Below are 25,960 nucleotides of genomic sequence, written 5' to 3' on the forward strand. Positions count from 1 at the left end.
AGATTGTTGCTATGACTACATTTAGAGTAAATAACCTAATTGTTAGTAACAAAACAGCTAACAACTTACAATGAGCCGCCATGAAGTAAAGTGTTGTCGTCCAGTGAATGAGTGCTTAATAATGCATTAAGTAATACCAAATCAAACCAACAGCACAGTATAAACCAAGAACTAGCGCGCGCTCCTGTCGCTTTAAAAGGGAGCGCGCTCGCGGCATTTAAAGCCGCCAGATCCCCTGCGTCACTACTACACGCTTGTCGCGGGCGTGAGTTGAGTTTACATTCAGGACACGGAGTAAAAACACGCATTAATACACACTCCAATCAGCCAAACACACACGCACTACAGGGGAACAGGATAATGGCGTCTGTGAGTGTGGTGGGGCAGCACCCGGGTCCGCACGCACTGGACTCGGAACCGCTCCTGCGGTTCAAACTGGCGAGCAGTAAGAAACTCACCCTATCGAAGAAATTGTCCCGGGAGAAGATGATGTTCAGGAGAAGCTCCGGGAGCAGCGGAGAGTCCGGCACGGTCACTACTGAAGCAGGATCGGGAACTCATCCCTTGTCTCCGGGACCAGTGGGAGCAACGGCGGCGAGAGGTGGAATGATACCCGGTGAGGGATGCGGAGCTCCGGCCGCCACAGCTGCGCCACGTAGCCCGGACCGGGGCATGGAGAAGGGCACCACTGACTGTGACCGGCACTCCTCAGCCAGGACTCGAGAGAGTCAGACCGGGCACAATACCGGGGACTGTAACAGCAACGTCGACTGGGACACGAACCACAACACAGGTGGTCGGAGGGGGACTTCGCTCAAGAGCTCGGGCGTCAATGTCATGTCAGGCGGGTCTGTTACGAACGGACACAAAGGACCGAGACGAGACACCTGGAGCGGAGACAGCAGACAGCGGAGCATCTGCTCCTCCATGCCGGCACAGGGAGAGAGCAGCGGTCTCCAGCTGGAGCGGCTCACACAGGGCAGGACTGGAGTCGTCAGACTGGCCCGCACCGAGCCTCTCCGCAGGGAGGCCTGGTCCATCTTTCCCCAGGGGAAGGACCCCCGGGTGAGGACAGAGAAAGGCGAAGGACACAGGTTCGAGGTCAAGCCCGTTACACGGGACTGGTGTGACGCCTGCAGCCGTCAGATCAGTGCACAGGCACTCAAGTGTCAAAGTAAGTAGTTGTACTCCACCAGATCATGTATTAATCTTGAGAGTGTGTCTGTGCGTGCCAGTGGAGTGGAGTGATATTAGTCAGCCACTGGTACTGCTTCATATATGAATCTCTACTCACACACTGTACATGTACACCTTGTTGGGTGAACGCTTGTATTTCACACTGCAGGAGGTCTTGTCTCTGGTACACTATTAGATTATTTTATAAGGGGTAGAAGTATCTGGGTGCTGAACTCTTCCATACTGGTGTTTGTGTGTTTGTACACACACAAAAAACTGTGGAAGTCTCTTTGTGAGTGAGCCAGTGTGACAAGGAAGGACATTTCCAAGTATTTTGCTCCACAGACAAAGCCAAAAAATCCCTTCCATGGAAAGCCCATTATCTTGTCCTTCCAGCTCTGCCTCCCAGAGTTTTCAGTCAGTGATTTGCAGCCTCGGCTCAAAGAGTGAGGGGAAAGATAGAATTCACAGTGGTGCATTGGTGAAATCCAGAAACACAACGGAAATGTCTGTAAAGCTTGTGTGCTATGTTTGTATTTGTTCCAGGAGGCGCACAGATGTAATAAGGACACTGAAAGCAGTATTTTTCCTTGATATATTGTATATTGAAGTCCCCATTTAAACCTTTTATTTTACATTTGTTGTGCCTGATATCTCTGGAGTCACATACCTGACTGTATGACTGTATAGACCACTGAGAGCGGCTCAGGCTCTGATGAGATCACTCCCACCAGCACAGCTCTGGGACACACACACAGATTGGGCCAAACCAATTTCACCTGGCAGTGCGCGTATGTGTTTAATCTGGCTCAAGTATATACATGTACACAGACACACACACTGGGCTTAACCTGAAGAGGTTTTGTGTGTTTGGTGCATACTGTACATGCAGGCTGTGTCTGAGAGCATGCGGCTGCTGAGTTGGCATTGTGTCAGCAGCACTCTGTCACAGGGAGGCTGCAGCTGCACAGCAGTGTGAGATACAGCAATTGAAGAGGGGATTAAAAGTGAGGGAAGAAAGGGACAGATAAGGAACGGAACTGCTAATATTAAGGAGCAGAGCTGAGGGGAATAAGGAAGTGAAAGGATGACGAGTAGGTGGAAAAATAAATGAAAGAAATAGCGGAAAGAAGTGGAGGGAGGCATGCTGATGGGAATGAGGAGAGACGGGCTGCTAGAACAAGAGCAATGGGGAGGAAAGAGAGCCAATGTGAGTGAGGGATAGGGAAAAAGAGCGAGAGTTTGTCCAGCACTGCAGAGCTGTCTGATTTAGTGTGCTATCAGCATGAGCTCAGTGGAGCGAGAGCAGTGATTACTGGAGCACTATTCTCACACACACACACACACACACACACACACACACACACACACACACACACACACACAAACACAGTCATGAGTTTCTTTACAACCCATGAACTTTCACTGAGTGTTTTGTTCTTATGGACCAAGCTAATTAGCTGTAGTCTAACGCTGCCAGCAGCTCTCTTCTAGAGCAGACTCTCTTTTCTACTCCCTTTTCTCGGAAATCATCAGAGGTACGCAGTCATGGGGTCACCAGGACATTTATGACAAGTAATACAAATTTAGGCATTTCAGGGTATTTTTGTGGGAAGAAACACAACCAAAACTGCCAAAATAGAAACAGCACGCGCACACATGCTCGTCTTTCAACTACACCCAACAAATAACAGGGAGTGAGAGACGGAGGCCTTGCAACCATAAACAACCATCACTCTGCGTCTTTGTCTTGTTGGATGCCTGGCTCTCTCTGTCTGTCTTTAATTTATCACCCTCCCTGTATCTGTGCTGGCTTTGTTGCATACGAAGCTTATAGGAGCAGCTCTGCAGCTCTTCTCCCCTGGGACAGGGACTGTTGTGATGTGGCCTTGCCCTACAGTGGAATCTGTCAATCTAACCAGAGCTCCCAGTCTCATAGTCTGCTGCTCTGTCTCTGTGTAATCCTATGGCCGCCTTTCGTCTGTATGTTCTGTATCTTTATTGCTCCTCTCGGGAGTTAGAGGGGAGTTTGATTTGTGGTATATCCACGCTATACAACAACTCCCACGCTATATGTGCAAAAAAAAATAACATTACACACATACAGATGAGAGCCATATGTGGCACCAAGCCCTAATGAGCCATTAAATAATGAAGAATATGACCAACATGTCTGATAAGTGTGACAGTCTAGACATCTATAGCTCTATGTCTGTTTTACTGACATGAATCTGGCCCATTTGACACTGTATTATTACATGCACATGAAAACACATATATAAATATAAATACTATATATAAATGTTCTATATGTCTAACCGTTATATGAATCTGTACACTGGATTTGTATTGTATCCTGTCAGTGCCTATTGTTCTCAGGATTTGAGTTGTCATCTCTCAGTCGTGTGCCGCTGGTCAGGGAAGGTAGGAAGGAGGCAGGGAAGGTAGGAAGGAGGCAGGGAGTGAGGGAGGGGAATGGCAGCCTCCTTAATCCCAGCTCTGGGTGCCTCCTGCCTGGGATTATGTCTCAGGGATGGAGAGGTTGGGATTACAGACAGGCAGGCAGAGTCAGACGTCAGATTAATATTTAATTAAAGCTTCCAGGGAACCATGCTGTTGTAGCACCAGTGCTCTGACGCACTGGGTTTGGTCCTAATGCTTCTGAGCATCAGATGACCAATTAATGCCTTGTAACACACTGATATAACTCATACACAGATTTAAACCCACCTGAATGATTTGTTCATGCATTTAAGCAGTTAATCAATACCTTATAACAAGGATTGGTTAAAAATCTAATGCTACATTATAGTGTGTTGTCAACCATTGACTGTGTGTTTATATACCACTTGTGAATGCTAAATAGGGGTTTAAAATTAAGTGTTTCCTAAAAGGGTAATCAAGAGAACAATTATTCAATTTATTGATTAATTGCTGAGTCTATATCACAGTTTGCTGTTGCCCAAGGTTGCAACCTCCACCTTCATTGATGATATAAAACAGAAGAAAGCTGCAAATTGGCACATTTGAGAGGCTGGAATCAGAAACTAAATAACTAAATAAATGATCAAAATAGTTGTCAATGAATCTTCTGTTGCTCTCGCTAATTTAGTACTGACTATATTCATTAACTGGTACTCCAGAGATTGTTCAAAGTGGCCATGTTTGCATGAATTTCTTTCACCCTCACTGTGTACTTGGGTTTGTTATTGGTCCTGCAGGTAAGCCTGTATCGTAATCTCTGCTCGTTGTGTTCGAGCACTCTAGGGCAAGGTGAATGCTCCAGAGGTCAGAGCTCCTCCAAACATAACATAAATGTTATGTAAGCAATGTAAGCGCACATAGGTCTTTTCATATATTTGAGTGAATATTTGCAAGCAGAGATGTATATCTTTGTTGCTACAGTGCATGTAGCAGATGTGGGGTCCTGTGCTGGTCACTGCAGAGACAGGGAGGGATTCTTGCATTGACACATGGCTGCCAGTAAAGCACACACAACCAAACACACACAGGTTTGCCACAGACCTCCACAGTAACCCTCCCAGTGTATTCTTTATGCCCCATGGCATTCCTGATCTCTCTCCAGAGGATGTTATTTTTCCCCTAAATCCCCATCTCTTCCTTATTTTACCTCTTCCCTAGGTCTACACAATGCAGACCTTGTCTCAGGAATCATTTAGCCCTTTCACGTTGGTCCGCTCAGAGCTCCATTCACAGTGGAAGAAGAAAACATTGGAGGAGGGTTGCGTTAAATGGCTCATAACCTTCTTGTGCCGACATACCACTGCTACCGCTCTGCCAGATCCTGCGATGAATATAGTTTTAACTAGACAAAACATTCTTTAAGAGCTCATATGTCTTAAGTTGAAAACACACAGAATCTGAGTACAAGGCTGAATTGAATATTGATGAAAGCTATAGAGCACATGTTCATCAAATCACCCTTCTATTATACTGTATTGTTCTTCATTATAAGTTCATTTGTTTTGTTCCGTTTCTTTGAACCAACCTGTGTACATGGAAAAAAGGCCTCAATCGCCCACTGTTAGCATTTTTTATCTTGATTTAAAAAAAAGGAAATGACAAGATGGGGCGTGCAGATAAGGGTTTTTGTTTTTGCAGAAAGACCTGCGTGGTGTTTTTTTGCTCCCCGCTGTGCCTTGCTGCTCAGCTGTATGTATGGCAGAACAGTGGGGATTTTTAACTGGGCTATATTTAGGTCGCCCTTGGTGGATAGTGATAGGAGGACTGCAGAGGAAGAGGTGGTAAGGGCAGGAAGGACAAAATAAAGACATTCTTATGCACTTACTTTGAGGGTGATTTAGGAATTTTGGATTGAAAAAAAACATCATAGTCGGCACTGCAGTGACAAAAAAGATTGCATCAGAGCATAACCTTCTTATGGCATTTCTCGTGATTATGTCATACTCATGTGAGTGAAACTGGTGAGCACATCCTGTTCCTCCAAACTCTTCAATTTTAGAAGTAGGGCAGAAGAACTCCCAGTAGCTCTCTTTCTCTCTATCTCTTTCACAGTGCATATTAATAACCGACGGACTGCGCATCACCTCTACCCACACATTCAAGCAACACCCATACACACACACTTGATGACACTTAGTGATGCATGTCCTTTTGCACTGACAGGATATGTCACTGTTGTTGGGGTTAGGCGGGATGGCTGACTCACATCCCCTCAACCAGGCTGTAGGGTTTTCACACCAAGGAGACAGAAAAGGGGGAGAGGAGAGGACTGTGTGTCGGTAACCACCTCTGCAGTGGTCTGTGACGTTTTCTGCTCTATTGTATGGAGATCCCACCGTGTTCTCTACTTCTGAATGAAGTGTGCACAGCCTGCCACTGAGGGGAACAGAAAGGAGAAAGGCTCCTGTTGCTGAGAAAAGAAAGGAGAGGGGAAAAGGATAGAGACGGCAGGATTGTGAGGGGGGTCTCTGTCTCTTTAAGCTGGCTGTTTGTTACTGCAGAATGTGTGGGTGCTGCAGTAGAGACAGAGAGAGGGAGAGAGAAAGAGGGGAGAGAGGAAGAGAGAGAGGATGATAACAGCATTGAGCATTGATAACAGAGAGACGTTGGGGCAGAACAAGTTGTGCAGCAGAGATTCATGGCTCATGTCCGCACGCTGAGGTGTGAGGAAGACCACTAAGGTGCGGACCAGTGTGAGGCAAGCAGAGAAGGGAGAGCATTAGGGAGTGTGTGAGGAGTACAGGTGGAGGGGTGGCAGAGCGAGTGGAGAGGGGGCTGTTTATTCGGAGCGTGGCACCAGTGGCAGAGTGGCTACGCTGGGATGGCAGAGGGGGGCACTGGGGGGGCTGGCGCTGGGGCAGTCCTCAGAGGGACAGGGCCAGCCGGGGGCAGGACAGGAGGGCCAGCGAGGATTACGCGCACAGGACGGTGCCGGCCGGATGGTGCCACCATGCTCCATCCATGGCACAGATAGCACCTCCTGTCCCGGTGCGGGAGGAAGCGAAGGGGGAGGCGGGAGTTGGGGTGAGGGTCGGGTCGGGGGGAGTTGAAGGCGTCGGGGTGGGCAGGACGTTTCTTGGCCAGGTGTCGCTGCATCTGGAGGACGTCAGGGGGGATTCGGAGGGGGAGGTTGGCAGCGCCTGCTTCGGACAGGTGTCCCGCCGGCTGGGGCGGCTGCTGAAGAGGCTGCCCAAGTCTCGCTCCTGGAGTGACGGCCTGCGGATCCTCAGACGATCATCCTCAAACGGATCTCTGCTCACGGCCTCAGGTATGAAGAGGAGAATGGGATGTGCACAAGTAGTAGAAGCTGAGTGTTGACATTCAGAGGTTGTACATTGAATCCTGATCAGTTTGGTAGTGATAGAGGTCAGTATATTTTGGAAAAAAGATGGTGAGTAGACAGGTTGAGCCAGGTTGGCCCCAAAAGCTGTGGGCCAAAATATTTGGGTATTGTGTGCATCTGTTTGTCTATCTGTGAACTGCAATGCCCTCAAGCCCTGTTGCTCTTTGTCCACCCCCCCCAAAATTGGCTGATCTATCCCCCTCGCTTTTGTGTAAGGGCATATTGTCTGTGTGTGTGTAAGATCATGTGTGAACAGTGAGGACACAGGGCTGCTGATTGGTTTTAAATGACAGACCAGTCCAGTAAACAGGTCAGATGAAAGTTGGATCTACCGTTTTTATAATTCTTGCTCCAGACACACACACTAACAGAAAAAGCTGAACAGATTCAAACAGTCGAGAAAATCCCACATAACTGGATTATCATATTGACTTTCATATTTGTAGCAGGAATTTGAGATAAGAGTGAGCCTGCTGGAGGCTGCATGGTATCGATTTTCCTATGTTTTCTCTAAATAGAGGTCTGGCTAATGCAGTTTTTTTTTTTTTCGGGCGGGGGGTGCACAAAGTGTGGCTGGGATAAAAAGAAGCAGGGAGCAAAATGGCTGGGTGCTGCAGAATTATTGATTCATTTACAGCAAGAGACTGACAGCTGGACATAAAAGATGTTACTTCAGCTCTTTTTGTGTGTGTGTGTGTGTGTGTGTGTGTGTGTGTGTGTGTGTGTGTGTGTGTGTGTGCCTGCCCTCCTGTGTCAGCCTGATAAGACCCTGACCAAACATGACTCAGGGAGCTGCTCATCAAGAGCTCACCACTCCACCTGAGTGACGTCATGCTGCAGCCTCAAAAGCTTCAGGAACAGCATCAGCAGCTTGAGCTGCTGCAGACAGATAATGGGTATTTTTAGACGGTGTTCCTTGTAAGGAAACCTAGTTAATCCTTGTAAGTTCTTCTTTTGCTTCTTCAATCTATTATTAGCTGTCTTTCTAAGACATAATATTGGATTGGAAATTCCTCTCAAATTCTCTGAATTGCTAAAAATATAGTAACTTGGTGACTGTAGTCTCCTGATTGGAGGAGATAATCTGTTTTATAAAGTAATTATATAGTGTTATCGTGTTACAAAAATATTAAAGGGACACTGGAGGGATTATACATGTAAAAGATTACTTGTTAAGAGTACTGGTCAGTCTGTGAACACAGTTGTATAATGTCTGCTGTGGCCCTGGTGGAGCTTATCTTCACGTGAGCTTGGAAACTAAAACCTTGGGCTATGGAGTTGGAAATAATGGAAAAATGTGGACATTTATCAAGCATGGAGGGTCAAATGAAATTATTCTATCGAAATGCATTATGGGAAATGTTGGATCCATTGTTTTTAGGAGCTTGACTCATACTAATTATAGTAAATGTAACTAATTCTTAATTCAACATCTACTTATTTGGTCTTGGCAACATCTTATGGTCTTCATCAGCTGATGGAGCTCAGTTGTCATGGAGATGGTTCAGTTGTCATGTGACCTAATTATGAAACTAAGTATCTCAATGACATCTGAGCAAATTCCATCTGCTGATGAGGGCCACAAGATGAGCCTGAAAGCTCTGGAAGAAATCTACTAAATGGGCCTTGATTGAAGAGGTTTGTCAAATCAATGTATTGGCTATTTTGTGGGATTTCTTTCCCACATTTGCTATATTAATATATCATTATATTCATATCTGAGATGTTTTCACAGTCTCGGTCATTAATAGAGCATTTAACTCAAATCATGACATAAAATCACTAAAACATTCAAGCTCAGTAATGATGTGATGTTCAGCCATATACATGTTCTTAAGCATTCAGCATCCATTTGCAGCTTATGCTGGCGGGAATAAGCCTTTAAAAAACAAAAAAGCCTGGTTCTTCTCTTGTTTGTTTGATTAATTTGTGGAGCATCTGTAGCTTGACAGATGGAGGAACAGAGATAGAGATGCTGCATTGATGGAGATAAAGAATATCAGTATCAAATATGAAATTAGTTTGCACATAAACACACACAGATGTCAAGATGAACCGGGGCAGGATTTATTTACGTTAGGAGAGATTTGTTTGGTCATGTCTGCTAGGCCAGCGTATGAAGTGTGTATCCTGGAAGCTTGCTAAGTTAGAGTGAGAATGTGGGAGAACAAAAGCGTGACATTTTGGTTTATAATGATGGAATGAGGGATGAAAAAAAAAGATGAGTGGCATGATGTGTGTGCAAGTTGCACAGTAGGAGAACATGGATAATTGCTCCAAATGAGCTGTGATGGGATCAGACTGGCTAAAGCCCCCCAAAGAGGCAAAGCTGCTCTTAATTCCTTTGTAAGACCTGCAGAGCTCCCTTTAGGTTCATTAGTGACTGTGTTAATATCCTTGCCCCTACCTTATAGTTACCTTACCCCTATTTATCCCTTCCCTCTTCACCCAGACAAGGAGTAAATACAATATGTCCCTCCCAGTGTCTCTATCTGGTGCCATACAGACATCCTCTGCGACCTGCTAATCTGTGTCTTTACCCTCCTCTGTCTATTCCACACCCACTGTCTCACAAAAAAAAACAACCACCCACATCCCTTAAGTTACAGGAGATGATGCAGAAACTGTGACAGTTTTCTGGCTCCTTGGCCTTTGAAGAATGATGGGAGTGGAAAGAAAACAAAAGACAGATATAAGGAGTTGGAAAAGAGAAACACAGGCGTGGAAATCTTTCACTCAGCCCCCTTTAAGACAATCTGAATGTCCTCTTTTGAGAAAAGACGTTTTTGCCATTTAACACGCTGCAATCAAAGCCCCTCCTTTCCTGTCTTCCCTCTTCCAGAGTGTGTTATCGACCCAAGTGCAGCAGTTAACACATCCACCACATATAGATCCTAATATACTGTACATCCGAGATCCCTCATCTCTTTCCACTGCGCTGATGGAGGTTTTTTAGTGCAGTCTCTTTCTCCATCTCTATCTATCTGCATCATCGTCCCGCTCTGTCTGGAGGCAGTGTCAGTTTAAAAGCAGTCGGACTGGCATGATGGGATGAGAGACAAAGAGGGAGTATGTGCACACATCTCCTGCTATGGAGGAGCAACTGAGGCCAGTCTACCATGGCGACACATAACACCGCAGCCCTTCCCCTTGTTGAGACAACACACACAGACTCTAGACTCTGTGGCTCTATGCAGGAGGAACAGATGCTGATGAGTGTTTATGGCTCAACTTCATTACAGTCATCTCTCAATGTTCAATGCAGGTGTGCATTTATGTTTGTTATCAAAGTGTCTAAATTTTAAAATCGCTTTATTTAACCAGGAAATGCCTCAGACATTTAATATCTTTTACAGGATGTTGAAGGAAAAGAAAAGAGAGCAGAAGCACATAAATACACACAGTTCCAAAAGATAGAATTCACATTTATGATAAAATATGAAGAGATCAGATCAGAAGGATAATATAAAATTGATGCATTTCAGATCTACTATTGCAAAAAAAAAGAAAACCAAAACCACAGTAATTATTCTAAAAGGCCCAAAAATCTAAAGTGGAATAATAAATATAATACAGTTTAATCTGTTGAAACGGATGAAAGAATCAAAAGAATGATAGCTCTGCAGTTTACTGGACAAAGTATCTTAAAAGACATGTCAAATGAAAAGCTCTATGAGCACTGACAGCTAGATTAGCTCGCCTTCAAATCATAAATACTTTTGAAGAGTCCAAGGAGACAAGTTCTTGAAGTTTTATATGTGGGTGAAGCACTTTCCAGTCAAAGGGAGCAGAATACACGAAGGCTCTTCCCCTTGTTCAGTACGGACTTTAAGGATAGAAAGCAAGTATGGGGATTTAAATGTAGTCTCCCAGCCTGAATTGGGGTGATAAATGTGGAAGTTAAACGGCACAAAAAAGGTCTACCAGGGAATTAATCTAACAAAACCTTATTGTCAGATTCTGCAAGCGGACCTGAACACAACTTCTCCTAAAAAATTCCACAGAGGGGAATCAGCCTCGCTGTCTTTTACTTAAAGCAGCTTCCTCATTTGATGGTCTGCGCAGCAATGTACTTTCCAGAGAAGAGCAAAAGGGAAACCCCTGCGAGTCCAGACATGCATCCCAGGGGGGGAGTTTTGTCTCAAGTATTCAAACCACACCAAAAAAAAAATTCTCACACAAAAATAGTCACTTTTGCTGACTTCCCCCCTTCTCTTGCTTTCTGTTTCATTCTTCTCCTTCTCGAGTCTCTGTGATTGTGCCTGTGTCAGCACGCCTGCATAACCTTCAGAGTCCTTCTGGGTTACTGGATCACTGCAGCAGTCTCTCCACCTGCTTATTAGCACTCACATATGTGTGGTACAGCATCCCAAGCAGGTACACCTAATACTAGGCCTGCACACACATCTGTACCTGCACGAAGGCAGACATACACCCAGTATGCATATACAGAAGAAATATGAAGAAGAAAAAGCCTGAATCATTTGAGTTTCACACTTAGGGGCCTTGAATCCAATGAAAGCAGAACACCTTTACTCTAAGACCTATTTTAAATGAATCCTAATCCTATAACTTAATTTAACCTAAGTTCAAACCCAGGGGTTTGTTTAAGTTGTAAAACAAGGTGTAAAACATGTTTTCACAAGGATGTCAGCAAAATACACAATGCCCCACACCTTTTTGTTTATTTATGCGTGTCCGGCAGCACTTGGTCCTAAATGCTGATTTCCTCGTGTGTATATACAGTAATATTTATGTGTGTGAGTGAGAGTCAGCCTTATCAGTGTGGGAAAGATCTGGATCCTGGGTTTGACTGCTGTGACTTGCTGACAGTGGTGTATCTTACTGTAGCTGTGAAACCGTTTAAGTAAAAGTCTGACATTTTCTCTAATCCAGAATGAGGGTGGATGGAGTAAATGAAGAGACAGGAAAGGAGTTTCTCTCTTCCCTTCCCTTCCCCTGTGTGCTTCCTTTCTTTCTGTCTTTCTGCAATGACCTCTAAGTGGTCATGAGCAGAGTTTCCCATATCTGAACTCTGCTCTTTCCTCAACACATCCCTCCTGTCAGCGAGGTATTGCAGCCCTTCCCTGTCACTCTCAGTCTCTCTGCCAACCTATCTCTGTCGCACATACTTACATCTATCTCCCTCTCTCAATTCAGTGACCTCTAAACTGTCATTAGTAAAGTATCCTTTATCTGAACTTTCCTCTTTGCTGGACATATCCCTCCTGTCAGTAGGCCGTGTCCTGCCTCCCCTTTACTCCCTCCTCTTTGTCTTTGCTTCAATAATCAGGCCTACTATTTTCCAGTGCCAGTGCATAATGCATGGTGCATTTCATTGCCAAATGAGCTATTGTGAAAATGCCTGCAATTCCAGGTAAAGTAAAACTCATTTGTGATTTATCTGGGCTTTATAGCCAATTAATAGCAGTAACCTTATGTAAGTAGAGCGCTTATCTTTCTACAGTGGTCATCAAGAAGCTTGTTGCCACGGTTACGGTGCTGATGCTGAGTGCGAGCGGTGTCCCTCTGTTAGCAGGATACAGACAGAGCCACTAATATCACTTGACAGAAAACCAGCCAGGCTTAGCTTAGTTCACTAACTCAGCACTGACTGCAGCAACAACGAGGTGTACCAGAAAACAACGTGTTGTTTAGAAGCGAATAATCAACTATTAGCTTCTGAACTGAATGTTCTTGAAATCTTTTTTTTTTATTCAGTCTGGCTGATTGCGTGTAGGCTACTGTAAAGTGTTTTTATTTAAGAAGCTTTCCTGCTTGGGGAACATAAAAAGGATCTGACTCAGAGTTTCCCCCAAACTGCAGTCTTCTCTTTGCCCATGCGGTTTTTAAAATCTCTCTTTTCTTTAGCATGGATCATCTCACCAACAGAGGAGAAGTTAGATGTGTGGCTATGCGTCTCAGTGGAAAAGCCTCTGGCCACAATAAAGTCGGTAAGGCATAAACAAACCAAGGCTGTCATATGTGGGACCAACGAAAAATCAAAGAACAGTGGACTATTTTGGGAAGTTTTGGGGGAAGTACCTAAATCTATTCTTTTCTAGCATAGCAGTGAGATGTGAGTTGACCATACCAGGGCTGCTGTACTGGTGTAAAAGGAGCGTGTCCATCTATTGTTACAATACAGTATGTGTGTACCACATTATGTATTTATTTCCTTTATGATCTTTGCTTGATCATGTACAACATGTCCATTATAGATTGTGTAATGAGACAGTTGTATGTAGCAAAGTATTTCCTGTCTTCTGATGGGTAGATGTACAGGAGTGGATCTCAGAGGTGTAATTGGTAGGTTAATTGCTGGGATAATTTGTGTTTATGTCATAACATTAAGTGGATAAGTGTATCTTGTGTGTGCTATTGTTCAATCTAAGTCACTCTACACATAAATAAATATTGGCAGGTATGTTTTGTTAATGAGCGCTCGCACTGCAGCCCCAGTACCTTGTAGGTGTGTGTCTGACATTTGCCACTAGATGGAGCTATTTCTCTGTGTAAAGGGAGTATTTGCATGATTATGCATGTTTGATTAAATCAGAATTAGGCTGTCTTCTTCACTCACACACTTACAGGTGACTAATCAGCATTACATTCTCTGACATGAATATAGTTCCTCGATGTTCATCAATGTCTGACGGCATTTTATTCACTGCTTTTCAGACATTGATTCTGTCCTTAGTGCTTTTATCTCTGATTGGTGTCTTTTTGTGTTCATCAGACTGCAGCTACACCTGTCACCTGGAGTGTGAAAACGAAGTCCAGCTGGACTGCAACCAGAGGGACAGAAGGCCGGAAGAAACTCCATCTCCCAGAAGCCGCTGCTCCTCCACAGCCCCTCCACATAAGGTCAGGCATTTCAAACACAAAACAAAAACACAAAAATATTATTTGGTAGAATAAAGCGTAAAGAAAAGGCTGTTGAGAACTATTTGTGGCTTTTTAGGGGCACTGCTGAAGAGCAAACACATTCATCTAACACTGAGTGTGTTGAACTCTTGTATGAGTGTTATTTTGCAGAGGTGTACGTGAGTCACTATTGGGTAATGGCAGGGTTCATTCTGCAGCATCTCTCCAGGCCTACACTTTTACATAACCATCCTCCGCTTTCACAACATAGTGTCTCTCCTCCTCCTCCTCCTCCTCCTCCTCCTCGGTTGTCTACTTATGAATTTATTTATATATGCGCTCATTTGCTTTTTTTGGTCACAGAATGTTCGCAGGAAGCATCTAATGTGCCTCCCTCTCTCCTGCCTGCTCTGTTGTTCTCTTGTCATCTCTCCCCTGTAGTATAGGTTTGATTCATTCAATCAGTGGCGGATCCTGATGTCCTCACTTCCTCAGCTTCTCTTATGTGAATTCTAACTAATTAGGTTAATCGCTATTCTCTGTAGGGACCTCCATTACTGTGGAATGTATTTAGTTTTCCATTATTGCAATATTATGCATCAAGTTAAACTCAAAATCCATCATTTTTCATACTCTCGCACTGTACGAGCCACAGGCTATCTAGTAATACAGTAATTATGTAAAATGAATCCTCAAAATAGTGCTTTGCCCATTCTTTGTGTGTGTGTACAGGAATCTGAGAGAGTGTGAATCTGCATGCTGCTCTTGGCATCCCAGCCTCAGTCAACCACGCAATGTGGTCCACACACACACACACACACACACACACACACACACACACACACACACACACACAAACACTCACATACATATCATGCACAAGAGAAAGCTGGATAACCCCACAGGCCTTCAGTAGAATGTTGGCAGCTACTCTCTGCCCGGGGAGCAGATAACACAAAATTAGACCCCTGGTAGTGTGCCAGGTAGTACTCCGCTTCTAGAGAGCGCAAACAAATAACCACAATCATGCCACACTGAAACATGTTGATGGGAATTGGAGCGAGTGAGCGAGGGAAGGGAATGAATCGAGTACATTTTACCAAATGTCAAGAGGTAACTGCTCAAACTACAGTTTAGGCTGTTGATCAAAACGCATTCTAATTTCTTTCACTGGTCCACATCTACTGGAACAAAATAATGGCATATTATTTTTTTGGAGTTATTTTTAGCTTAATGACTGCTACTTCATCTTTCTGAGTTTAATGACTGTGTAGTTCAAGATAATGAGCTGAAAGTCAGGATTAAGTGAGCGTTGATGATGTCTTGTCTTAGAGGCATGTGAACTTTGGTTTGCCTCTCTCCACACTCTGTTTTTTGTTCATAAGAGTACACTAGTCCTGCAGACAAGAAGAAATATGACAGTTCATTTCCTGCAGTCCCTTTTCTCCCCTTTTGCTCTGTTTTATAGCTACAGCTCTGTGTGTGTGTGTGTGTGTGTGTGTGTGTGTGTGTGTGTGTGTGTGTGTGTGTGTGTGTGTGTGTGTGTGTGTGTGTGTGTGTGTGCTTATGTTTTCTTCCCCTCTATCTTTGAAAGTCCCTACTGTGTGTGCATCAGCAGAAATTGATCCCCTTTTACCCCCAATAAGCACATTCATGCAGCACATTAACCAGGCTTCATCGACTCAAAGCCAGTAGTAGACTGTTGTTCAGTATGTGTGCGTGTGTGTGTGTGTGTGTGTATTCAGCATCCCACCCCCTGCACGATGCCTTTCTCCCTTAGTGATTACACTGATGGAAGCGAGGAGCAGAGCTGCAGGTAATCAGTCTTCGTCTGACTTTAACCCGACAGAAAGACACCCGATGAAAGGGTGTCCCTGCATGCTGCAGCCCTCCAGTAGCATATAGGTTTACCTATAGTCATGTCTGAGTACATTTTTAAATCATAAGCACCATCAATCTCAACAGTGATGGGGGCAGTAGCTGGTTTTTGACGAGGAGGTCGCCCCCAGAGTCAGAGGGCAGATTGTAGGATCAGTATAAGGTTAGAGGTCACTGTAATCTCTATCCTGAGGGCAATTGTTAATTATTTTCTTAATCTCACTTTAAGGGCTGAGAGTGAGCCCTCCCTTCCACCAACAAATTAGCTGTAGTAGTGCAGCTGTGGAGGGTTTTTATTTTCTGGTCTGTATTTATCTCTGATTGGTTTGGGTGGGGAAACATTAGCTCTAATTACGGCACTGGCCCTACATAAAAGCTGCATGTTTACAGTGGTTGTGATGGCTACCGGTGAACCGTTGCATCCTGCAGCAGAATCTCACGAGAGGAGCAGCCATCTTCCCCCGGCCTCCCTGCTGCTTCCTGTCGCTGCTGCTCTGACGTATGTAAAACAGTAGCTGTGAGGCTTCATATCTCTCACTCATCAGCGTTTCTCTTTCTACTTACCCATGCCGCTCTCTCTCTCTCTCTCTCTCTCTCTCTCTCTCTCTCTCTCTCTCTCTGTAAGAGGAAGTGGCCATGCTCTGCAGGGTGCAGTCGCTTGCAGGAAGAGAGAGAGAGAGAGAGAGAGAGAGAGAGAGGAGGGAGAAGGGGGAGGGTGCTTGCAGTCTGATAACACACTCAACCACAGATGGTTGAGCAAGGCTGCAAGAGAGTGAGGGAGCAAAAGCGGGTGCAGAGACAGACAGAAAGAGAGAGACAGGAGAAGAGAGGAAGGGAGAGTATAAGAAAGAGTGTGGGAGGCATCCGTCTCTCTGGTAGTATTGCAAAAGCAACTGAGAGAAGAGGAGAGAGGAGATAGTACATGGTCTATGAACGCCAAGAAATCTTCTGCCTGCTGTTTACTTTGGACTCCGGGGACGGATGGATGCTCACGCTCATAACATGCCGGCATAATTGAGCTGCCGCTGCAACTGGGAAGAACTGAACTGTTCTAAATGTTTTGTCTTCACAGAGGCACAGAGCAGGAAGAAAGCAGGATGTGGTATTTCATGTGTGCCATATATAAGCGTTTGTGTGTATAACGGGGGCTCTCAGGTGAGCAGGGTTAACTTGAAACCAACGTGTAAACTGACTCCTTGACACCATTGTTTGCCGATGTGTGTGTGCGAGACAGTTACATGCTGGGTATGAGCGTGCACATGTGTGTATGTTAAGCTGCAAATGACCAGGTGAATATACTGTATAGTGTGCGCGTGTTTGTGACACCGGCGTCAGAGCGTACACATAGGAGGAAGTGACACGTCTGTGCTCGCTCTCGGATTTCCTGGTCCCCTCTCCGGTGGCACGCAAAGTGCTGAATCCTAGCCCAGTTCACCTGTCTCGCCCTCACAGGTGGGACTTTAACTCTCCGGATGCACCAGCAGAGGAGCGCTGACTTTTTCTGGATGAGTAAAGGACAGTTATATGCACGCAGACTCTGATTGTGGCCGAGTGTCACATCAGCCCTGCCTTTTTTGGAAAAATAAACCAGCACTTCCTCAAGCCGTCAACGTGCTGCTTCGTTGCTGCACTTGTACCGGTGGCCATCTCTGGACTTCTCCATGACTGTCAACACAGTGCCGACCCCCTCCATGACCAGCAGTAACAGCATGAGCAGCGGGTACTGCAGCCTGGATGATGAGAGCGAAGACTTCAGTTTCTTCACAGCCAAGACCTCGTTCTTCGGCAAGCCCAAGCATGCAGCTAAGGTACAGATACTCTGATAGATGAAAGCTCAAGAGTAAGACACATTCTGATGGGTCAGATTGTCGGTGTTTCAGTTGGGCTGTGAAACAAACTGCCATTTATATCAGAAACATGCCATCTAAAAGCAGAAGTGTAGAGAGGAAGTGGTGGTGTTTGCGCATGCTTAAGTAGGCCTCTAGGTGTGTGACTGTATGTGAGAGTGTGGGAAGGGGTTACTGTCATACATCTGTTGTGTCACATTGATCTCTGGCCTGTCAAGCCTTGTTCATCAGCCTTGATGCCTTTTTGCAGCTCATTTATCATGTGAGTGGCCTGCACAGAATTAGCATCATTGTCTGAAAACACTGTTTGGAGAGTGAAGGCTTACTGCTGTGTGGTTTCATCTCAACAGAAATAATGTGTTTGCTGTGTTTTAGCAGAGTTAATGATGTTAACCTACAGATTCCATAGAGCCTTCCTCTCTACAGTGCGTGGGAGAGGTTTCTGTAGAAACAAAGCTGATACTTTTTCACTAGAACGAGTGCGTGTGTGTGTCTCTGTGTGTAAACGGCAACTACTTAACTGTAGCAAACCATTTTCCTAGTTACCATAGCAACTCATGCTTCTGTTGGCACTGTACACACTTCCTGAGATTTGGTTTTGGTCTACTGTACATTGGATTACATCACATATAATTGTGTCATATGCTTTTGCCGCAGTATATACAGTATTACTTGCGCTGCACGGGTGCTAGGTGCATCTTCTGGGGGATTTTCCCATGATGCATAGTAGGTGAGGTGAGGTGAGTGATTTCATATAGCAGAAGAGGGAGACGCGGAGTGTGACAGATGAAAATAATGAGATGTTTCTGGTTGCAGAAGAAGCTTAACTTTCTGAAACCACACGGACATTCAGGTTCATTTAAGACATGCTCAGCCTTCCTCTTGCTGTCCTTAGCCTGGCTGTGCCTTTGGTGTCTGACTTGGAGAAGGTATAATCTCTGAATAATTGACCAGCTGTGTTGTCAGCTTGTGGAGTTAGGGTTGCTGCTGTACCGAGACAGAAGGGTATTGGGGTTAGCTTGTCTGGGCTGGCAGCACAGAAGCTGCCAGCTGATGAGCTGAGTACAGCAGCACAGTCTATAGAACATTGGGTAAAGTGGTTCTACATATCAGTAATTGAATTGTATCCTCTGGTAGAGCAGTAAAAGAGGCCCCACAGTTAAAGTCTCCTCTTTTTCCTGTGTTTGTATATGAAAAGGAGATATGCAAAAGGTCAGTCTGGCATCCTGTGAATAGAGATATTATCATGTGGTTGGTATATAAGAAATTAAAATGTGTCACTGTCTCCTTCCATGCATGTGTGTACACAGACACACTGGGAGATACTTACATTCATTCATACAGTGGAAGGGGAGTTCAGATCCTCTTTTCTTTATGAATTATTTCCAGAGCCGAGCCTTTTGCTCCAGATTAGCCAACCAGCTTTAATGTGTTTTGTGTGTGTGTGTGTGTGTGTGTGTGTGTGTGTGTGTGTGTGTGTGTGTGTGTGTGTGTGTGTGTGTGTGTGTGTGTACTGCTGGCAGTGCTGGTACACAGCGGTCTCTGAGCTGTGAAATAGAATCAGCGTGTGTGTTCTTGATCGTGCTTTTCCTCCTCGACACTTGACCCAGTAAAGGCGCTGTGCTAACACATGCTGTTATCAATATGTGTGTGTGGATATGTGTGTGTGTGTGCTGTGCATGTTCATGTGTTATCATTGGAAAATGCCCATATTTTTTGCTCTCTACTAGTTGAGTATTGTTAGTTTGGCTCTGACAGCATGTCCTCAATCTTAGCCAGTTGTAATCGATCCTAGAGGCTACTGTTACCTGAAGATCATGATGTCAATCGCACACACACACACACACACACACACACACACACACACACTTGCAAGTTTGACAGACAAAGTCAAGGTTAAGTTCAAGTTAATGAAAAGGTGGCCAGGTTATACACAGACTGGTTGGCACATGGTTTAATACTGACTATTTTGCAGCAGTCAGGTGACCTCTCTTGTCTGATCTCATCAGAGTGAGAGCATCAACACTTACTCATGTCACCCTGAGGCATATTTGTGTGTATCTGCATGGTGTGTTGTACATATGTGTCACCCTTATGTAACAGTCCTAGATACGTTACACACTTAAGCTGCTTTACATCTATATGAATCACATCATTAAACTGGATTAAATGGCCTGTACCTGTCACCTGTGATATTGTTATTATCGAGACGGTGACAAATCAGTTACAGTTACATCAGTTATTACCGGAGGCTGGTGTTTTCTGGGTAGAATTGATCTGTATATATTTGGTCATCTATGTCACTGTGCAAGCTGAGTCAAAATAAGAATTTATTAGCACTAAATGCAGCATAACCTGATAGTTTGGTGTATCAGATTGGACCAGTTTAGACATAATATTAAAAAAATCAATCAGATAACGCGTTATGTTTCTACAAGTGAACATGATGAACCTTGCTGCGAGTCATGAGGCAGTTATGTTTATTATGTTTAACAGTAAAAACGATCAGTGTTATTACCCTGCATCATTTAGTATCACTGTATAGTAACCAGTTAAAATAGAGCTCTGGAAACAATGATGTGCTGTGGGTGACAATGTCTCATATTGTTTATTACTTCACACACTCCTCACTGCAAGTTGACCACGGTGCTTATCTGTAAAATGTACGTGTTTTCCTGTAATAACGGTGCAGACTGCGCAAGCCTCTTCAGGGTTCCCATGTCTCTGTTTCTGTGTCTTGTCGGCCATTGGCTCCTTCATGACCTGGTCCAAGTGTCCCAGGACTCTGTGGAACTCTCAGGGGCGGAAACTGCTCTATTGTCCCGCTCAATTGTCCCTTGACCACTCTCACTGGTATGCAGAAAGGGAGGGCAGGGCACTGGCTCTGATACATTTAGAAACTTGCATACAAACGCAGGAATTCCTGCAAGGTTCTTTTCACTGGGAGGAATTCTAGATACACGTCAACTCCTCCATATGCCTCAGATTCTTTTCTTAACCCTGGATTTTGCAGTATACACTTTCATCTCATTTAGCCACCACTTTTATTAAAAGTATGAATTGTTATTATGTTCTTATATCAATGAGATTATCACACTTAGTGACTCTGTGAGTCTGTAGAGATACAGAGCCAGGACTGTGAACTCTTAATATTAAATGTTTAAATGTTTGTGCCCTAATTAAGAGGGATTTGAATGATTGAATTCATGATATGCATCAACAATAATAGCATCAGCCGCTGTCACTGCTGTTTCACAGCAACATGGACATTTACCGTGATATTAGGACCATAACTGCACAGAGGAGTGGCTTCAGTCCCAGCATCCTTCTCCTTGAAATTTTAAATGTTACAATGTTATCCCCTCTTTTTGCTGAACACCTGCAGTGCTGTGTGTGTCTCTGTGTGTTGTTTATTACCACAAGGTGCTTCAGTTTGCACATGCACTTGCATCAGTGTTGAATGAAATCGTGACTTCATCACACAACCTGAGGACTCCCCTACAGAAATGATTCCTGCCCTGCATTCTCATTCTCTCACATACACACACACACACACACACACACACACACACACACACACACACACACACACACACACACACACTCTGCCCCAGAAAATACAAACAAACAACAGAAGGGAAAAAAATGCTATTGTGAGATAGAAAGGATGCATCCCACTGTACTATAAATAACCCAGTCAAACTCTGTGTTGCTAAGGCTGGCTCAGCAGCCGCCCTTTCATCATTCCTTACCATTTCCTCGCCTCTTCCACTGCCTCCCCCTCTTGGTGTCCCTCTCCTCCTCCTTTCATTGCTTCTTACCCCTCTCTCTGTCACTCCTAGTCACAGAGAGAAATTAGTAAAAATGAAAGGGAGGCAGCGCTGTCAATATTGTCGTGCTGTGATTCTGAATGTGTGATTTGCTCCATTCACAACATTTCCTGTCCACATGTAGAGCTGCAGAGCTGTGTAAGCACGCTGTGAAGGAAGAGATAGTGTAGTGCCTGTAAGAATCCACATCGGCCTCAGTCAGAGCAGCAGCTTTTCTTCCTGAGGTTGACAAAGATGGAGGATTTGGAGAGGGGGTTGTTGTCCCAAGTAGTTGATATTGATAGGGAGACCACAGAGTGCAGGGACTGGCCTACGTGCTCTTTAGTCTTGTTTTCAACCCAGTATGACACCTGGTAGGCCTGCTAATCAGTCGGCCCACTTTTCTTTAAAGGGTGGATGGGTTTCTCTTGATTCTGCTCTCTATTCATTAACTTGAGCAAAGCAACATAGTGTTTGATTTTTACAGGACTACAGATGGAGCAGCACCATCTGCTGGTTAAAATAAAACACAGACACTACCAGTGCATACTAAATACAATACTATATTTTAATACTGACACCTCTTCTCTTTCTGTCTTACAGCAGAATGAAGCAAAGGAGGAAGAGGAGAGAGGAACAAAGGACCTGTCAGAGGAAGAAGTGCGGACAAGGATAGAAGAGTATAACACTCAAGTCTCTGAAAATGGCATGAAACTGGTGAGTTCTGAACACTTGTTGTAGCTGGTGAGTGTACTACTGTATAATGTCAAATTAATAATGAAACAAAGAACCTTCTTACTTTCTAATTTGATGAAGAGATACAGTAAATTGAGCCTGGACATAACGTAGCACGCGACTATACTAAAGTAGGAACAAAAGTAGGATATCAGTAGGACAGAGATGAGAGGAGCGTGAAGTTGATTTTATTTACCACACTAAATAATGTACAGGGAAGTAACCATTAAATATGCATGACTACATCAAAATAAATTAACTGATATACATATATAAAAAGTGTATATATTTGTTGTTTTTTTGGTTTTTTTTTAAATATGTAAATTTAATGACAGAAAAAACAGCCAGCAGCAGGTTAGCTTAGCTTAGCGTAAAGACCGTAAACTGGGGGAAACAGCCAGCTGGGCTCTGTCCGAAGGTAACAAAATCCCCCTAATTAATTAACATCATATATCTTGTTTGTTTAATTTGTCCAAAAACTGAAGTGAAGTGATTTTGTATTCAAGGGGGTTATGTGCCAGAATAGTTCTTCTTCAGTCCTGCTATAGTGCACATACTGGATCAACACTGAAATGTGCCTCCACCCGCTCACTGTCCCCCTCCTTCTCCTCTCTCTGTGTGTTCTAGGCTTCAGACGGATCCTACACAGGCTTCATTAAGGTCCACCTGAGGCTCAGTCGACCAGTCACAGTCCCCGATGTAAAGGCGAACCACAATCAAGCACCGTCAGAGTGCCAGGAAGGGAAGGACTGTGGGCAGAGTGAAAAGAGAACATCCTTCTACCTACCATCCGATTGTGTGAAGCAGCTCCACATAAGCTCTCTGACCACCACCAGAGAGGTCATCCAGGCCTTGCTGAAGAAATTCATGGTGTTGGACAACCCCAGCAAGTTTGCACTGTACAGGCAGACGCACCGCGACGGACAGGGTGAGAAAAAGACACCTAGTTATTAGCTCATTAGCAGAAAACGTATCTAAACAACAGCACTAAATCGTAATTTTGTGCTTATTTTTTTTTTACCCTCTCCAGATTTGTTCCAGAAGCTTCCTCTATGCGAGCGTCCACTTCTTCTGAGGTTGATAGCAGGGCCTGACCCAGGGCACCTCAGCTTTGTCCTTAAGGAAAATGAGACTGGAGAGGTGGAGGTGAGGAAGCACACACACTTACACATACATATAAATACAAACTTATATCTGTGGTATATCATTTTCTCCCAGTTCATTTTTCTACGTGCTTTATCTGGCATGAAATGGGAGTTGTACATGCTGCTAAGGCAATATTCAGTAGTAGCAAAAACTAACTTTTCGCAGTGGTATAACAATCTGTTTTTCACTGTTCCTCTGGCAGTGGCATGCATTCTCTGTCCCTGAGCTACAAAACTTCTTGGTAATCCTGGAGAAGGAGGAGTCGGAGCGTGTGCGGGCAGTGGAGCAAAAATATGCTCTGTACCGACAGAAACTACAACGGGCCCTTCAACAACATGACCCCTAACACCTCACCTGTTACCTAATGACTTCAGCCCAGGGAGAGACTGACCCATTGACCCCTAAAGACCCCGTGACCTATTCAGAGACTGGAGCCGGAGCTGAATTGGTCTCCACCCTCCACATATACACCCAAACATACAGTACATCCACACACAGATGCATACCCTTTCTCAGGACGCATACGAGCCCCCCCACCACCACCATCCACACGTCCACTCGTTGAGGAGGGAATCAGGGGTTGAAAGCGACATGAAAGGCTACAGTGTGTGTGGTCTGCTAGCCGATTGGACAAGTGGTGTTTTCATTGCCAAGGACAAGGATCTGAAACTCCAAATTGAAATCTCATTTGGGACTGATGTTAACCAATGGTGTTTTTAAAGATTCCTTAGTTTTCTGCTACTGCTGCTGCTGCTACTGCAAGTGTTACTTAATGCATGAGTCTCTCTCAGCTCATCCCCCTGCACATAGAGTTAGAAGTAAAACAGAAGGCATGATTACTTTTTTCAGCATCTCTTTGTGATGGAAGGACAATCATACTGTTCCTTTTTTTTTCTTTCTTGGAATTGATGTATAAGATTATCACAAGATGTTTTATTTTTCTGCTGGAATATAAGATTTGCGAAGGAGGTGTTAAGGATCAAGGTTGGAAGCAGAATGCTACTTTGGATGCTACAACAAGAAAGAAAGAATGGAAAAATTAAGAAAGTGAGATCCATTCTCTGATTTTTCTCAGGGAGCACGTGTTGAGCAAAGAGAAAACCTAAAGGAGGAAAGAAACCGAATTCCACACCTACACAACCCCTATTTTAGCCCACTTTGACCGATATCTCTGCCTTCTTTATTTGTTCCAATCATTCCATTTTCCTCCCTTAATGCCACGTGAAAAGATGTGCGTGAAGGTGCTTCGCTGACAGGAAGTTGAGTCCGACCCAGTAACCAATCTTCTCCTCACAGGTGTTAGCTGTGATTTAATTTCCCCCTCCCTTAATCCTTAACTAACCAACCTTTGCATGATCTCTACCTGCAGATGAAGCCTACTGATCGAGGCAATCCAACATACCTTCACAGATTTTACGCTTTATTGTAAAAGTGATTTTAGGCTGTTACGGTATATAGGTTGCATTTGAATGTGAGAGGACTTTTACACCAAAGCTTCAAAGGGACAAATCTATCGAAAGGATTTTAAAGGGATTTGGAAGTTTATCTAACTAAAGGTGGTGTATGTAAAAATGAAACCGGCTTCTGTTTTTGCACATATAGATGCAGGTCACTGAATGGCCCACAAATGGCGGGGCATGCATTTCTGCTTCTTTTTTCTTTTATCTCCCACACCTTCCACCCCAAAAAAAGAAACAAAAAATATATAGAATTCATGATAATGGCTATGATGTACCAATGATGTGTTTGCAATGCATATGTATTATGTAGACACTGGAAAAAGAGTGACAAGGTTTTAACTTTGTTGTTGTTACAATGAAAATTAATATTCTTTTGGTATCATTCCTACTGGTTGGTGTGTGTGTGTGTGTGTGTGCGTGTATGCGTGTGTGCGTGTGTGCGTGCATGCCTGTGCTCATCCAGGGCACTGAGGACAATGTGAATATTGTTTTATAGTGAGTGTTTGCGTGTCATCAGCGCTCCCTCATTGGGCCTCACTTATGGAGTATTAAAACATGCATTTAGTGCACATGTATTATTATACATTACAACTGCGAATTTGGTTGTTTTGTAAAAGGTATTTGGCATGCATGTATCATAATAACGATTGCATTTAACCAAAGCATTTACATTTTACACACAGACATCTTTTATTTAATACCATAGAAATACTGATAAATGAGGCCCATTGTCCATAAGCACATGCTTCTCAGTAAACCCAAACCTGTTTCATATTTTTAACGCCACCCTCCAAAGCCCAAGCTTTTCCTGCTGGCAGTGCCTTTTGTTTCATGTGCACCTGTGTGTGTTTTTGTAAGGTGTGTTTCAGCACACACACACGCCTAAATGTATGTATGGGTGCTTTTGCATGTGTGCAAATCTGTCTTTCTTGGGTGGTGCATATGTCATTTTTCTTTCTCCCCCCCAGCGCATAGTCTTTCCAATAAACCCTCTCTGTGTCTGTGTGTGTGTGTGTGTGTGTGTGTGTGGGTGGTGTGTGTTATTTATTTTTTAGTCCACCTCATCCATAGGATATTTTGTCATGGATGTTTGAGACTTAATGCTTTTTTGCAATTTGTTTTGTTTTAACTGAAGAAGTGTGTATAAATATAGCAGTAGAACTGTACAGAATATAAACTGAAATAAAAAGGTCATCCCTTTATTGAAATGGTCTC

General features: G+C 44.1%; 1 protein-coding gene across 2 annotated transcripts; it reads left to right on the plus strand.

Annotated features, from left to right (window-relative positions):
• The first annotated feature begins 234 nt into the window (after window positions 1-234).
• On the plus strand, window positions 235-25,953 carry rassf5 (Ras association domain family member 5). 2 transcript variants are annotated; one of them, XM_051416089.1, is made up of 6 exons: window positions 235-1,174; window positions 13,743-13,870; window positions 22,008-22,121; window positions 22,767-23,067; window positions 23,170-23,285; window positions 23,488-25,953. In XM_051416089.1, the coding sequence occupies exons 1-6, from the start codon at window positions 361-363 to the stop codon at window positions 23,629-23,631; spliced, it is 1,617 nt and encodes a 538-aa protein (XP_051272049.1). In that variant the 5' UTR covers window positions 235-360; the 3' UTR covers window positions 23,632-25,953. The 2 variants fall into 2 exon arrangements, with proteins under 2 accessions (XP_051272049.1, XP_051272050.1); XM_051416090.1 differs by lacking the exons at window positions 235-1,174; window positions 13,743-13,870 and adding an exon at window positions 16,476-17,556.
• Window positions 25,954-25,960: the final 7 nt, after the last annotated feature.

This window comes from Dicentrarchus labrax, unplaced genomic scaffold, assembly GCF_905237075.1.
Source record: "Dicentrarchus labrax unplaced genomic scaffold, dlabrax2021, whole genome shotgun sequence".
Lineage (NCBI taxonomy): Eukaryota > Metazoa > Chordata > Actinopteri > Moronidae > Dicentrarchus > Dicentrarchus labrax.

Coding starts and splice junctions, on each gene's coding strand:
- rassf5 (XM_051416089.1), top strand. CDS start 361: ATGGCGTCTGTGAGTGTGGTGGGGCAGCACCCGGGTCCGCACGCACTG. Junction 22,122..22,766: donor CTGAAAATGGCATGAAACTG/GTGAGTTCTGAA, acceptor TGTGTGTTCTAG/GCTTCAGACGGATCCTACAC. Junction 23,286..23,487: donor ATGAGACTGGAGAGGTGGAG/GTGAGGAAGCAC, acceptor TTCCTCTGGCAG/TGGCATGCATTCTCTGTCCC.